Here is a 17,015-nt window from a genome sequence, read left to right on the forward strand (position 1 = left end):
ATACCACAGACCAGCTGGTTCCAGTGAATAGAACTCTCCCTCTCACTCTTCTGCCATTGCCCCTTCTCAGGGGGCCCTATGATTGCATTTTACATTTGTTTAAAGCAGCTATTAATTGTAGCTTATTTTCAAAAATCTTTTCAAAAAACCTTCCTCTACTGAAAGTGACAGTCATAAATTTCAAATCAAGGTCAAATGCCTTTGGCTCATTTGGTGGATCCAAACTATAGATAAGCTGAGAACACAAGATATTTAAAACAAGTGAAAAAGCTTTTCTAGGAGAGAAGAACTGAAGCATAGGGAGAGGGAGGAAAAGCTTTTCCAAGGCAAAAATACTGTACCCCACGGGAAAAATAAAAGCCTGCTTATATAGAATACTAGGTAAATCTATATAAAGATTTATTTACATAAGCTGGAGCTTACTGAATTATTCTGAAGTAGTTATTTGCTTTTATTTAGTAATATGTCCATCTGGTGATTTTTCTGTTTGCATATAATATGTAGTTTTAAAAAATTATATGACCATATAAAACCCAGTTGCCTTATCTATATACATACATATCTACATAGACTATTCCAAGCTATGGATGTACGAAAGATGATTTCATCAGTCTCCCACTGATGAATGTTTTAAATTCCTGGTAGCAAATATTCTAGATTAAATAGTATTAAGTACATAAAATTGAAAGACAGTAAACGAATCCATCGTACAAAATTATATGCAATCACCTGTTAGAGACTGAATTGTGTCCTCCTAATATTCATGTTGAAGCCCTAACCCCATGTGGCTATATGTGAAAATAAAGTCTTTAAGGAGAGTAATTAAGGTTAAATGAGGTCATAAAACTGGGGCCCTAATCTCATAGGACTGGTGACCATTCATTCATTCATTCATTCAGAGCCAGACATGGGGTTCAAACTCACAACCGTAAGATCAAGATCTGATCTGAAATCAAGAATCAGTTGCCTAACCAACTGAGCCACCCAGGCGCCTCAGGATCAGTGTCCTTTTAAGTAGAGGAAAAAACATTAGTGCTCTTTCTTAGCTCAAGCATAAGAAAAAGGCCATGTGAGGACACAGAGGGAAGGTGCCATCTGCATGCAGGGAAGCAAAGACTTAACAGAAACCAAATTTTCTAGCACCTTAATCTTGGACTTTAGCCTCCACAACTGAGAGAAAGCAAATTTCTGTTATTTTAGCTACCCAGTCTGTGATAGTTTGTGATGGCAACCCTAGTGGACTAACACAGCTCTTGTAAGCAGTTATATCTGAAGTTATTTCAAAGACATTAGGGTTATGCTTGTAAATTATTTTTAGTTACTAGCACAGTGGATGATAAATGGGATTGAGACTATCATTATGTTCTTAAGTGTTTCAAGTAAAAGAGAAAACTCATCTACACATATATAAAAACTTTGGATGGAAGCACTATTTTTACCTCTTCCTGGAATTCATCCTTAGCTTCTCCTAGGTTTTCCTCTGTTTCCAAATGCCTGGAAGTTTTCTCAGCAATTTTCAGTCTTAGTGTGTTAATTATTTCTTGGTGTTGTTTCAAAGCCTCAAGAGCATCTCGTAATTGTTCTTGGGTGTCTATATTCTTTGTCAGAAAAACAGAAAACAATTTCCGTTAGAATAATGTGAACCAGTAGGAATAACTTTGTAGTGACTACTTGAATGTGAACCTTAAGTGATGGCTCCTGTAATATTTGTATGAAGAGGCTCTGAGTTTTCAGAGTTTACTCAAAGCCTTACCATGTTTACAGTATCCTGAATGTCACTTTTGAGTTGGTCCCTCTCAATCTGCAGGCTCTCCTGGAGTTGTTTTAGGTCATCTTTTTCTTGGGTTAAGGTTCTTATTTCTACCAAGGTTTGCTGAAGTTGTTCAGCAATCAGTGTTTTTTCCTTTTCTATAGTTTGCAGCCTTGAACCTGTACTTTCTAATTGTTCCTTCAGCTCTTCCACTTCATTTAACCTTTTTTGACTCTCAGTTGTTTTTTGTAGAAGTTCTTCAGATTTGGGAGAAAGCTTTAAAATAAGAAGAAGTAAATGTGAAAAAGCAGAGCAGTCCATGGTGTATATATATGAAAACTAAACCCCAGAAGACTACAGATCACTTCCCTAGAGGGTGTCTTATACCAACCTCTGTGTTGCTCAAAGCATCCAAACTTAAACCAAGTTTTTGAGCTTGTTCAGAGAGATTTCCTAATTCCTGATTCATTCTTGCATTCTCTTCAAGGACCATCTTATACTTTTGCTCAAATTCAATATGATGATTTTTAAAATCTTGGAATTCTTGATCAGTGCTTTCATAATTCAATCGGATAGTTGCTAGGTCATTTTTAGTTTTCCCAATTTCTTCAAGTAAATCTTGAATTCTACTTTCCTTTTGAACTACTTCAGAATTCAACTTCTCTCTTTCCGATGTTATTATATAGAGCTCTTCAGATTTATCATGTATCTATGGAAAAGAAATAAAATTTAGCTCTGTGAACAATGTGTGATCTACTGAAGCAGTTGTCAGGGAAAAAAAAAAAAAGGAAAGAGTTTCCTCTGGGGCAGGGTGGAAAGACTGTAACTAGGCAAAGCTTTGACCGAAGAAAGGCAACATTTTTATCATCACCAACTCCTTAACAATGTATTATCCTTTTTAATACATTAAAAGTTTTGTTTTCTGATCTCTTTGGGTTCTAGTAAGAAATGCATGCAGAAGGGACACTCAGAAACATTTCATTTCAAGATGTGCCTTTATTTCCTTATCATTTTATTTTCTAACCTCTTGATGTGTCAGACATTTTATGATTTTTCTTAGAATTTGGCACATTTTTTTCCTAAAGCCTTTGAATGCAGCTCCGATTTCTAAAAATGTAATCCCTGAATAGTTTAAATAATTAAGCTTTATTTGAATTATTATTTAAATAAGCCATAGCCAGCTTATAAAAAGTAAAATCATTGTGAAAGGTAAGGTAGAAATGGTGGGAAGAAGAGAAGTGAACTAAAGCAGAGACCAAGGACAGGGATAATATAGCAGGGCTGTTTCAATCACAGGCTGAGGATAGGAGGTGCATCTATGAAGCTCAACTATTGGTTGAGCTAAAAAATAGCAACTACACTAAAGAGTTTTTAGGATGACTGAATAAAATAATGTTTCTAGAGTTCTTTAGCATGATATCTGTCATTTGGTCTTCAAACACTTGTCTTTTTTATTTCTTTTAGAAAGGCAGAGAGAAAGGAAAGGCTGGTAGATGGTTTATGGGATTATTCACTAGCCTATAAGATTTACACTGACTTCTAAACTATCACTGCCCTCCCTGATATCTCATTACTCTTTTTTATTCAACATAGTGATAAGACTAGTGCAAAAAAAAAAAAGATTAGAAAAAGGATGGGCCATAGAACTCTGTTTAAAGAATATATTTTTAAGTTATCTCCCTACCCAATGTAAGGCTTGAACTTACAACCTTGAGATCAAGAGTGTGCACCCTCATAAAATCTTAAAAAAAAAAAAAAAAAAAAAAAAAAATTGGCTCAGCGGTTTAGCGCCTGCCTTTGGCCCAGGGCATGATCCTGGAGTCCCAGGATGGAGTCCCACATCAGGCTCCCTACATTGAGCCTGCTTCTCCCTCTCCCTGTGTCTCTGTCTCTCTCTGTGTCTCTCATGAACAAATATATAAAATCTTAAAAAAAAAAAAAAAAGAGTCTGCACCCTCTACTGACTGAGCCAGCCAGACACCCCCTATAGAACTTTGTTTATTTATTATTATTTTTTAATTTATTTTAGAGTGCGGGGGGAGGAGCAAAGGGAAAGGAACAAACAGATTGGACTAAGTGCAGAGCTGCTGCGGGGCTAGATCTCACCACTTCTGAGATCATGACCAAGCTGAAACCAAGACTTGATGCTCAACTGACTGAGCCACCCAGACACCCCTAGAACTCTGTTTAAATGCAACATTTGAGAACTGTAGAAATGGTTGCAACATGGATAATGTTACTAAGTATACTGTTAAGTATGCTTTGAAAATGTGTTTTTACGTCTAGTAGTAAAAATCAGGAGGAACTACAATCATTTCGATTCCCAACAAGCTGAATGAAATGCTTATAGTCTCTTGCTTGCTACTTTAAAATAAACTATGGCAAAATATTTAAAGTGCTATCACAAAGGTTTTTATTTCAAAAGAAGAGTTATTTGCTTGAAAATGTGTTTACCTCTTTCCTCAGCATTTCTATTTCTGAGGGTAAAGATTTCAACGCTGAGAGCAACTTAACTTCTTTATGCAAAGCTTCATTTTCTTCAACTTTTTCATTTAGTTCTCTCTGGAAATCAGTAATCTTTCTTTCCAGTTCCAAATTACAGAGCAAACCTAGGACATTTTGGGTAAATTAAATAAAACAGCTTGCAGTTATTGTAACAATCTAAATTACAGGCAAAGTTAGATCATTTAATCAGACCATATAAAATTTATTAAGGAAAGAGTATTGGTTAACAGGTAATCTAATTGTTAATAGTTCTTCAAATTTTAGCAATTAGATTGTTACTTTTTGAAAATTAGGTCCAATTTATTTGAAAAATAATTCCTAAACCCTTATGAATCTAATTCCATGGAAACAGTTATAAATAATAATACCAAATGATAATGAAACTTATATTAGGCTATTAAAAAAATCAGATCAGAGAATAATAGATTTCTTTTTTTTTTTTTTTTTTTTTTTGAATAATAGATTTCTAATCATTGAAATGTAGTCACAAAATCCTTCAGGTAGGTTTCCAGATAAAGTCAAATCTGCAAAGAGGGAAGTCTGAAATTATGAAATACCTTTTGGAACTTTGCCATCAATAAGGGAGGTGAGTTTCGTTATCTCATTAAATGAAGATTGTAATTCTTTTTCCAGATCAGCTTGCATTTTCTTTTTTGCCTCCAACTGTCTTTGATATAACTGAATATCATTCTCCATTTGCTTGTATCTACTTCTAAGTTCTTTCTATTAAGAAAAATATTACAAATTCACAGAAATATACTGATTGTAAAAACTGCTTTATTATAAATATTATAGGAATCACTTACCATTTTCTCTTTCAGCTCCAGATTTTCACTTCTAAGAAAGGCTGATTCTCTCTTAGCATCAAGGACTACAGTTTCAGCATCAAGTAAAGTCTGTTTCATTTGTTTTAGGTCTTCAGTGCTTTCCTATACACATGATAAAAATAATTAATTTAGTGAAATCTAACTTTCTGAGAATTGGAAAAGACTTTAGAGAACACGTACACAGATGTTATTTCAAATAAATAAAAAATAGTGAAAATATGCTAATTATCAAATGTGTATTTAGGAAAGATGAAAAGAGATTTTCCATAATAAAAATACTTTAAAACCTCTGATTATATTTTTCCAAATTATAGTGTTACATAGACTGAAGAAATTTGCTATTGTTTATTAAAGGTTAACCCACAGGGATGTCTGGGTGGCTCAGTGGTTGAGCATCTGCCTTCAGCTCAGGACGGGATCCCGGGCCCGGGGATTGAGTCCCACATGTCTCTCCCTCCATGTCTCCCTCTATGTCTCTGCCTTTCTCTTTGTCTCTCTCATGAACAAATAAAATCTTTAAAAAACAAAAAGTTAACACACAATGGTTTCCTATGTATTTTTAAGTTATTCTAAAACATGGTAGGTGAGTAGTTCATAGTTAAAATTAAGTACATGAAATCACAAGTTAAGACAAAAAATCCAATAGGCAAACAGGATGAACGGGCAACTCAGAAAATGGAAATGATCGATAAATACATGAGAAGATCCAGTCTCTGAGTGTCATTTTAAGATAATATAACTTTTTATCTTAAATTCAGCTTACATAAATTCAGCCATCCATGTCCTTGGCAGAGTATTAATGCACAATGAAGAAATGAATAAGTTGGATGAATAAAGAGAAAGAAATAACAAATTTTAAAAAGTGGGCAATTCTGCTTGCCACTCTATCAATAGATACTCCAGGATCAGATGAAAGTGCCTTTCTTCCCATGGCCTTACCATAGTAAGATCACTTTCACAATGGATTATTTGTCATTAATAACAGGTAACAGAAGAGTACCAAGAGAAGGTAATAAAAAGTATTCTGAAAAACTCAAATGAAAACAAAAGAACAGAAACTGAAATTCCAGCTAGAATCTGCTGACTTCTTAAAGAGAATGTTAAAAATGGGAATCAAACTAATACTTTCTTGAAGTAATGAGGAGGACCAAGAGCAAATAGAACAGAAAGCAAATAGCAAAAATTAACAATTTCACCATGAGATTCAATTTAATGCCATATCTTATACCAACTAAAGTCATCTAGAGCTACAGTTTCTGAAAAATACCAAACTGTTAAAATACTTAAATTATAGTGAGAATGCATTAATATTAATGAAATTTATAAAACCATGCTCACTCATGATACGTATAGTTCTAGTTATCAATATCAACATAAGTGCTTACCTGGAGATACGGACTACATACTTCTGCATACATTTGCATAAAACAATTAGAAATAAAAATATTGGAATAATTTTTTTTTAAAGATTTTATTTATTCATGACAGACACAGAGAGAGAGGCAGAGACACAGGCAAAGGGAGAAGCAGGCTCCATGCAGGGAGCCTGATGTGGGACTCGATCCCTGGTCTCCAGGATCACACCTTGGGCTGAAGGTGGCGCTAAACTGCTGGGCCACCGGGGCTGCCCGGAATAACTGATTTTTAATGGAAGCTCATCTTTAACTGACTTATACTCATTCAGAGTGATATCCTCAATTCTCTACAAATGATTCGTTAACCATACAATGGCAATGATACTAATAGTCCCTCTTTCATGGACTTATTGACAAAATTAAATAAAATACAATATGTAAAACAATTACAAGAGTGCCTGACATAGAGCAGGCTCAATATAAGTATTTGCTATAATAATGATAATGGTATACTAGAAATGCTTAACATGACTAAACAACAAAATAAACCTGATTTTTACCGATGAGTAGGACGAGTCTGTTTTAATATCTTCTGACTTCTGAGAGTCTATGTATTTCTGTAGTTTCTTAATCTGGTCTTCCTTTTCTCTAAGCAGCTCTACTTTTGAACTTAGTTCATTCTATAAGAAGTGTGAAACATATTTTATTGGATTTAAATTTTAGGGGATTAAAAAGTTTAAATAGTTGATAGTTTTAAATAAAGTTTAATAGTTTAAAGAGTGAAATTTTAAAAAGTTGATATTTAAAAGACAAAATGTTCTATTTTCTGAAATCATGTTCAATTACATATACTGTACATTTTATAGTTCTAGTTCCTTATAATAGAAATACCAACATAAATGCTCACCTCAAGGTCTTGATTATACACTTCTGCATGCTTAACTAAATTCTTTAAGTTGGAAATTTCATGAATTAGTTGCATCTGGAAGAGCATGTGAATAGACAACAGAGCAAACCAACAGTTAATAAAGCAGAAAAAAAAAAAAGAGAGAGAGAAAGAAAAAGAAAAAAAAAAAAAAAAAACTCCCAAAAGACAGCTTTACTCACTGATTCAGAAACACCAAAACAGTAAGAGCACCTCATTATTTGAAGATACAAAACAAACAGAAACACGATAAGCCAAACAAAAAAAAATCCCCAAACCTCACAAAACAAGCAAACAAAAAAAAAAACCTCAGAATGGCCCAAGTAACAGTTATGTCATCTGTTAATAATGCTATAATATTAAAAGCAAATTAGTACGCATCCCTTGGAAGGGATAAACTGGTAAGCAAACTTAAAAACAACAACAACACATTTTTAATAGATTTTGTTTGGGCTAAGTTAAATGCAGTTGTGTATTTATTAATCTTAAAATATTAAGATTTTTTTTTTCTTCCCATCAATTATCCATTTAGCTTTAAATGGCATACTTTCTAAGGATTTGTGGTTTAGAATTTAGGTTTGGTTTAGGGTAGTTTCATGTGGTGCCTTTACAATAATATCACCGTTCACTAAAGCTACAGAGATATGTATAGGACTACCAATTATTACCTTGTTGTTGACTCATTCTACAGAAAATATTGGAATGATGATTTATTGCTCCTATTTTTTTAACTGTGTAAAAGTATAAAAAATACTTAAAGATTTAAGTATTTCTCTTAAAGTTTTCTTTCCATCAAATATCTGGTGCATTAAATATTTGACACTTTTGTGTCAAAACATGTAAATGACAATTTGCCACGATAAACATTTTCTCTAAGAATTATGAAATTTTCATAATTCGACGAGTCCTTAAAAAGTAAAGGCAAGGTAGGTGGGGGGTTGGGGTAACTGGGTGATGGGCATTAAGGAGGACAATTGATATAATGAGCATTGGGTGTTATATGCAATTGATGATTAACTGAACTCTATACCTGAAACTAATGATAAACTGAATGTTAATTAATTGAATTTAAATAAGACTAAAAAAAGAAGAAAATAAGTAATGGCAAATTCTAGTAGAATATAAGGGATTTATGAAAATAGCATCTGGTTTAAGTAATATTTTCTGAATGCTAATAATTCAGTCCTAAATAGTTTTAGATTCAGAGTAGTGCTAGTGTTAGCATTACCATTTTAGGTCAGCATCATCCAGAAATATGTGAGCCAAATTAGTAAGTGAAGTTTCACTTAATAGGATGAGCCCTGGGTGTTATTATGTTGGCAAATTGATTTTAAATAAAATATCAAAAATAAAATTTTCCTACTGGCCACATTAAAAAACAGAATTTGTTTTAAAAATCTATTTTAACCTAAAATATCCAACTGATACATACTGATATAAATAAATGACAATATAACAAAATGTTATCATTTGTTCATGTAATCAATATAAAAAACTAAAGAAATAGCTTACATTCTTTTTTCTATACTAACGTCAATTCAGACTAGCTACACTTCAACCATCACATATGGTTAATGGTTATCAACTGGCAAAATTTCAGACATTTGCATTGGGTATAATTTAAATTGGCTTTGTCTTTTTTCTTTCCTGTTTGTATATTTTGTACAACAAAATCACATTTACCAATAAAGAACTAAATAATTAGTCTTCATTTTAGAAAATACACATTTAGAAAGAAACCTTATCTTCTCATCTGAAATAGTACTTTTAAGTGTTAGTTCTCATTAATGGAGAAAGATTAGCTTTTGTAAAGCTTGGACTGTAACTTCCTAATGAGGTATTATTTAAGATGTTGAGCATAGGAGAAAGTATACGACATGACTGATAGTTAATCGGTTGCTACACTAAGAAAATATTACAGATTTCAGCTATAATTTTCAGCAGCTGAAAGAAAGTATTTAACTTAAGACGAAAACCTCCAAGTTGTTAAAATTCTAACATAAATCAAGTTAAATCAGTTAGAGGGTTGGAATTTCTTTTGTTCCCTGAGCTTGATACCTGACCTTGTCTGCCCCTCCTTCTAAAAATTACTATCTAAACATCCCGTATTTCTATATTCCCATTTGAAAATGATACACGGCTCTGGTGATTTAAAGACCATTAGGGGGGATCCCTGGGTGGCGCAGCGGTTTGGCGCCTGCCTTTGGCCCAGGGCGCGATCCTGGAGACCCGGGATCGAATCCCACATCGGGCTCCCGGTGCATGGAGCCTGCTTCTCCCTCCGCCTGTGTCTCTGCCTCTCTCTCTCTCTCTCTCTTTGACTATCATAAATGAAAAAAAAAAAAAAAAAAAAGAAAGAAGAAAAAAAAAGAGCACAGTTTAATAACTCCTTAATTGGGCAAAAACCACAAAAATAATTAACATATAATACATACATTAAAAAAAAAAAAAAAAGACCATTAGGCAAACCAGGGCAAAGACCACATGTCCTAAGGCTATAATTTGACATTTTATTCCTTTTTGGATAAGCTTTTCCCCAAAATGGGGGTTTAGGAACATATTTTACTGCATACACAGATTTACATTTTTAGTTTAAAATGGAATGGAACTGCCTTTGAACGGAGTAAGCTTTTATTACTTAACATTTTAGGTTACCTTATAAAATCTAGAATTTTAATTGTGTCCAAATAATGATGAAAAGCACTGTTACCCCCTTAAGTGTGGTTAAAAGGAAAAAAAAAAAATCAGGATGTGAGAGTCAAGTCCTATACTCTGTGAGCTTTAGTTTTTATTATTAATTGAATATATAAATCATTTTAAAAACTTAGAAACAGGAAGTAAGCCCTGGGAGATTCTGGGACTTGCTCTCGCTCAAGGCCTTGTATCCCACTCAGATGCAAGGTTGTCTCCAGAGCCATGCTCTTAACCATGACACTAGACCACATCCCTTCTTATGAAACTCAATTTTATTGATTGAAGTCCACGGGTTAATTTACAACAGTTTGTATTTTGTTAACATGCAAATTTTAAAACAAATTAAATGAAACCCTGTGGAGAACACATAGACTGCCTCTTAGAATGGAAATAATACATTTTGCACTGAACTCTTTTTCCTTAAAAAAAAAAAAAAAGAGGATGAGAAATGAAGCAATAGAGGAAAAAGCATTGTGTCCCTTTGGGCTAACCTTACAGTAATCTCAGAAGTAGCTGCAAATAAACTCATATTTTAACTACACTAGAACACTGGCTACTACTTGGGGTGGGAGAGGAGAGTCATACATCGCTTTATAGTTTGATAACAGCTATGGACACTTGTTCCAGAGAAATGAATATGCATTCAAAAATTCTGTAAAATAATTCATAATATCTGTAACTTCTAGGTTAAGGACTCTAAGAAGTCTCTTGAATTTCTTGGATAATTTCTAAGTGTCTGAAGTCTGAGGATTTTTGGATTAGGTTTTCTTCACATGAAGCCTAATATTAAATATTTAGAAAATTTAAGTGATCGGTTTCATTTTTTAAAATTTCATTACTAGTATTAGTTAGACTAATTTTCACAGTAACTTTGATATGTTAAAAGACATGAGCAAAATCAGCTTCCCCAGTTATTCCAATAATGTTCTAAATATTTAGGAATATATTTTTTAAAGAAAATGATATCCATTAATACATGGTATCCATGCATAGAACATTCAGCCAGATAGTAAAATTTCATATTGGTCTCAGTAGGAAATGGTTATACTCTAGACAGTATTTCCAGTGTACTCAACAAATTAACTAATATACAAATTACAAGGAAATCATTTCTTCAAGACAAATCCACCTGTAGGCAGATGCACCAAACCTTCCCAAAGACATTTTAAATTGGTACTTCTTGTGTGAAGTACAAGTGAAACAAATACGATTTAAATACTTTAAAAATAATATAAACAAATTATTTCTTAAATTCTCTAAATCGTGTATACATAGAGAAAATGGTTGGATTCTCCACATATCAACCTTAGAAATAAGTATCTTTCAGAGAATGATCCTTATTTTAAAAGTGTAGTTTTAGTTTCATGTTTCCATATCTCTTACCTCCTGATCTTTTTCTGCTTTTCTTTCTAGAGCCTCAAATTCATCCAAATCATTCTTTTCTTTTAATTTCAATTCCATTTCTTCATGTTCTTGTCTTAGTTGTTCATAGTCCAATACCAGATTATCATAGTTGGCACGAAGTGAATTCAGCTCACTTTCTAAGTTCTCCTATTAGAAACAAAACCAGATTTTCAAGTCAGAGAGAATTCAAATAATATATTCTTTGTTCCCTTAACTAGAATTTGGATTTGTCAAATATTTTAACCTTAAATCGTGTAGTTAATTTAGGCCATTCTCTTCAATATCTTTCTAATGGTATAGCTTGATCCAGGGTAAAATAAAGGGTGTGCACTTTGTAAACTAGCTTAGAAGACTATTTTGAAAGGGGTATGAAAAAAAGAAAAGATCATGTAAACAAGTGCTCTGCCTGTATCTGACTGTAAAAGTTTTCAGATGTAAGAGGCTGGGGAGCATCCTGGGAAGTCCACTTGACCACAGATCATTAAGCTCCATAGTCATAAAGCTGATAATTTAATTCTCCACCTGTTTGATGCCTGTTTTATTTCTCAGATAGGTCTGAATTTAGAAAGGGAACAGAGGTATTATTTATTGACCTCTAACACTCTAAATGGCTGCTATGTTTTACCATACTCAAAAGAGGCCTGTTTTTGTTTTGTATACTATTATCAGAAAGTGATAAACTGTAAGTTAAAAAAAAAAAATTAACATCAGGGATTTTCCAAAAACAACACACTTCTAGTGAATGTTTTCGAGATGTAAAAGCACTTTATAATACTCACTTAATTTAAACTAATACAATTGTTAAGTAATGATAATAATTCCTAAGAATCACTGTAATTTTATTCTAAAACAAACATGAAATTTTCTTAAATACATTTATAAAACTATACTGTATTTCTTTGGACATTAGTAGCCTAGAAAGTAAACATGGACTCTATACCTACCAAAGAATTCACTATAGTATTCCTTAAAGTTTTGATATAACTACATGTACTAATATATTGACTTTTATTTTTCAGTATGATTTGGCAGTATTACGCTTCCCTGATGTGTCATTCTTCTACTATATGCCTGAGAATTTTGACACTTTAAAAGAATCAGCTCTTTTTGTCCTTAGGGATTGTCTAAGGAAAAATAAAAACTTAAAAAATTAAAAATCATAGATACCAAGGTCTGCTGGTAAAGAACTAGACACAAAAGTTTACCTATTGCCATACATCTGCATTATGAAGTTTTTAGCTTCCTTCTACATGTCAGATACCAACTAGGAATACAGTGAATAATTAGAACCAAAACTATTAAAGAAATTAAGTCAGAGCCAGTAATGTACTGCAACATAAACACCAATAAGAAATGAATTTTAAAAAGAGTAAGGGTAATATACTATAACATGCATTTAAGTTACCTGACTTAGTAGCTTTGTTGCTGGATTCCACTCTGTTTCATTTAATGTATCAAAAGTATTACTGAAAACATCAGACTCTGAGCAGAGAGCTATAATTAGGAGAAAGAAATTTATCCATAAACATGTTAATAAATTTTCTTAAAAGTTGAAGACAAAAAAAAAAAAAAATATGATCAGAGGTAATAAGCTCCAATTAGCTAACATGTGCTCACAGCATGAATGCCAAAAATGCATTAATAACAAATATGATCATTTATATTACTGTATGAATTAAGATTCTTAGTAAGAATTAGTAATAAAATACTGAATCCTTAATACAATATAGGTTAAGTGGACAAATTCTGAATTTGGGAAGTGATCATTTTAAGTAGGTTTTAAAATGCCCCTTAAAAATACTGCTAATGTTGGAGACACATTATTTTGAAACATGCCTGTGTAATGCCAGCCTTTCAAGATTAAACAAAATTTAAGGCAGATGTTATATGGATACTAATTTAACTGGATAATGATTAGTACAAAACCAATGATAAAAATGTCTCATGTCGGGACGTCTGGGTGGCTCAGTGGTTGAGCGCCTCCCTTTGCTCAGGGCATGATCCTGGAGTCCCAGGGTCCAGTCCCACATCAGGCTCCCCACGGGAAGCCTGCTTCTCCCTCTGCCTTGTCTCTGTCTCTCTCTCTGTGCCTCTCATGAATAAATAAAACCTTAAAAAAAAAAAGTCTCATGTGTTTTAACTATAGTGTATCATTCTTAAGAGATGTGAAATCACTTTCTTAAAGTCACTAATTTTTAGCATTATTTCCAATGAAACCACATTTAAAATACATACATTTTATTAAATATGCTTATCACATTAATGGAGTTATAAATAAAGTAATTCTTTACAGGGATGCTTCTGTAATTTAAAAGTAGCTGAAAAAGTACTTACATTCATCAATTTCGCCCATTACAGTTATAGCTGCCTTACGTGTTGTTATATTTGTTGACATATTAAATTCATTTATATAATTTGAGTCCTTCATTTTGTTAATTTTGCCAAGACACCAAGTGACTCTTCGTTTTCTTTTAGCCTAAAAGGGTAGAAATCAAAATTACCTCATGCAGATCTGGGCTCAACTGTTATAAAACATGGGGATTAGTTTACATTTTTGGAAACCATGGACTTGGTAGAATTCTTTTTAAGCCTGGTTTAAAATCTTATTAGTCTAAGGACATCCTAAGAAAACACTCAAACTTTTAAAATCAGTGTTTAACCCCATAAAAAAAACGTGATGAAACTATGATTTAAAAATCATGTTTTATTTGAAAGTTTCCCTACAAACTTTTCTGGGACTATATTGAAAGGAATGGGCTGACTCAACCCTTTTAAATAATCTAGGGAACCTGCCACTGTCACACCATAGCTACCCAAAGCACTCTGGGGTGTCCAGCTCTCACTGGGAAGGGACAGAGAGTCTATCTGAACTTCCTTCAATGAGTAAATCTTACGCACAGCCTTCAAGATGCCAGTTCTTTTTCAATTCAATAAAGCTAATGCCTGCTCCAGAGCTTCTAACCTCATTGTTCCTTTCTCCCTTGGGACCTCTTGCTCCCTGGTTATCTATTCATCTGTTATCTTCACCAGCTCCCTCCTAACAGCTTGATGAATGAATGCTCCAGGCCTGTCTGCTTTTGATTTTTTTAAACTCTTCACTCCTTACTTCTCTCTAGCTACAATTTTCTTTCCATTTTTCTTTTGTGCCCTTTCTCATCATTTGTCTACTTCCTCATCCTTTTAGGAACACCTTTGTCTTCTGGTCTTTATCCCACTCAGCCAGCTACCCTCACTACTCACTCTCCTTTGCTGATTTTTCCTCCTCTTCTTGTGTTTTTCCAGATTTCACAGCTACCATTCTTCTCTTGTCCTTCTATACGGTACAAGTACTATTTCATCTTATTTGATCCTCTCCACATTCCTTTTACTACATCATTTTCATAGGTGAGCTAATTTATAAATGATCCTTTTCTCTAAGGCCAGTCCCCTCTACTGTGTTTGTGATCCCATCCCTTGGAATCATTCCAACCCTCTGTAAGGTGGCTTTCATACCTAGTACATAACTCAAACTGCTTTGTAAATAAGCTTCTTGTTTCCAAACCCAAAAACATTTTGACTATATTTATCTTAATTAACTTCTCATCAGAATGTGACACTGATGACCACAACCTCTCTGAAATATGCTCTTCCTTTAGTGACCACAATTCACCTGATTTCCTTCTTATCTCTAGTCTAGAGCTAATCTTGGCTTGTTTTTATCTAAAAAATTGTCTGCCTTTATCTAAAAAACTGTTCTGGGGATCTGGTCTTTGGTCTTCTTTTCACTTTCAGCATGCTCTCAGAACAAGCACAGCCATTACTATGACTTGACTTTGGATCTGCAGTAGCTTATGTCCAAGTTTCGCTCTACGTCACATTGTTCACCTGACTTTCATATATTTGCATTTTCAATGGCCTCAAGTCTTAAACTGAAGATGTCCCAAATAAAACAGCAGCTCCACTGCTCTTCATTTGGTGTTCCTTAACAATGAATACTGTTACCAGCTACTCAGCAATGTTTACAAGTCATCCTGTATACCTCTTTTGCCCTTTCCCTGCCCCTCACATCTAAACAATCACAAAGTCCTGTTGGGTCAACCTCCTACATAGCTCTCCAATTTATCCATTTTTTTCCATCTCTAGAGTCACAGTCCTTGTAGAGTCCCAGCCAATCAGATGCACATTGGCAATCACATCTTTCTGAAATATAACTGTGATCATGTTACCATATAAGATTTTTCCTTGCTTTTAGCATAATGTAATATTCAAATCCTTCATTGTGATTTAAAGTCAGACCCTGCCACCAAAATATTTTAAGTCCAAGGAATACATTATGTTGTTTTCACTACTCCAAGCATTTGTACTTGGGGATCTCTTCCTGAAATATTCTTCCCTACACCTTCCATTGGGCTGTTTCCTATTCATCCGTCAGTCAACAAATAGCTCTTGAAATGCCTTCTTTATACCTAGTATGGTGACTTGAACATAATGTCTGCTAATAATTATCTTAAGAGCATCCATGTTTTGAGGATCTGCCCTGTGGAAAGTATGCTGAGCACATTCTATGTATTATTTCATCTAATTCTCACAACAATCCTATGAGGTGGGAATCAAATTATCTTACAGATAAGGAAACTGCAACCAAATGGATTTAAGACATTGCCTAAGGTAGAGTTAGGAATTGACAGCATCAGGATTTAAATCCATGCAGTCAAACTCTAGGCTATCCTTTTAATCATGATACCATCATAGCCAAAAAATATCTACTGGACTAAAAAACCCTAACTAGTCAAAACAAAAAGTACACATACTAGAAGTCAGAATTTTGATCACTGTGATCCATATTCTAGATCAATTTTCCTGAGATTAATATTTCTTTAAACAGAAAATATTACCATATATCCTAGACATCTACGCTTCCAATCATTTGGCCAACTTCGTCAGAATTTCTTAAGAATACTGTACATAGATTGCTTGTCAATATTTCAGACTTCTTGAATTAAAATCTCTAAATGTAAGCTCAGAGATCAATATTTTTAGTGAACCTCTAGGTTTTGCTGATGCATAGCAAACACACAAAATGTTCCAGGTTTTCTGAATATATTGTATCAAGGGGTTAAGAGATACGTAACTATATAATAAACATATAGGAATACCTATCCTAGTCTCTGTATACCAAGCCTGAGTTGTCATCTTTTAAATTTTACCTTTAATTCCTGATGTGATGTGAGGGAAGAAGAGGTCACCAGCATCCGTGTTAAGTTCTGAATTTTCTCAGTCTGTACTTTTTGAAGTAAATCTTTTTCTTCTAAAAGTTGGGCCAACTGGTCTTTTTCCATTGCCTGGGCCCGAGTCTCTAAGGAAACCTATGGTATGTAATATTAAGTTATGTTAATAATAATTGTAGCTAGATTTTAAATCCTTGAAAGTAGTTTAAAAGAACAGAATATTAAATTCACATGTGGCAGATCTTGGGTGGCTCAGTCGGTTAAGTGTCCGACTCTTGACTTCAGATCAGGTCACGATCTCAGGGTTGTTAGATTGAGCCCCACATCAGGTTTAGTGAAATGAAATAT

General features: G+C 33.6%; 1 protein-coding gene across 5 annotated transcripts in view; it reads right to left on the reverse strand.

Annotated features, from left to right (window-relative positions):
* CENPE (centromere protein E) overlaps positions 1-17,015 on the reverse strand; it is an 80,917-nt gene that overhangs the window by 44,128 nt on the left and 19,774 nt on the right. For 4 of the 5 annotated variants that reach the window (XM_041757727.1, XM_041757726.1, XM_041757724.1 and 1 more), the window contains exons 13-24: positions 16,647-16,805; positions 13,795-13,936; positions 12,866-12,954; positions 11,440-11,607; positions 7,345-7,419; positions 6,998-7,117; positions 5,062-5,184; positions 4,813-4,978; positions 4,205-4,359; positions 2,142-2,459; positions 1,754-2,026; positions 1,440-1,598 (exon numbers count right to left, since the gene is read on the reverse strand). In XM_041757727.1, coding sequence (XP_041613661.1) covers positions 1,440-1,598; positions 1,754-2,026; positions 2,142-2,459; positions 4,205-4,359; positions 4,813-4,978; positions 5,062-5,184; positions 6,998-7,117; positions 7,345-7,419; positions 11,440-11,607; positions 12,866-12,954; positions 13,795-13,936; positions 16,647-16,805 — 1,947 coding nt within the window. The remainder of the gene's footprint in view (positions 1-1,439; positions 1,599-1,753; positions 2,027-2,141; positions 2,460-4,204; positions 4,360-4,812; positions 4,979-5,061; positions 5,185-6,997; positions 7,118-7,344; positions 7,420-11,439; positions 11,608-12,865; positions 12,955-13,794; positions 13,937-16,646; positions 16,806-17,015) is intronic. The other variant, XM_041757725.1, reaches the window with a different exon arrangement.

This window comes from Vulpes lagopus, chromosome 6 (assembly GCF_018345385.1).
Source record: "Vulpes lagopus strain Blue_001 chromosome 6, ASM1834538v1, whole genome shotgun sequence".
NCBI classification, from domain to species: Eukaryota; Metazoa; Chordata; class Mammalia; order Carnivora; family Canidae; genus Vulpes; species Vulpes lagopus.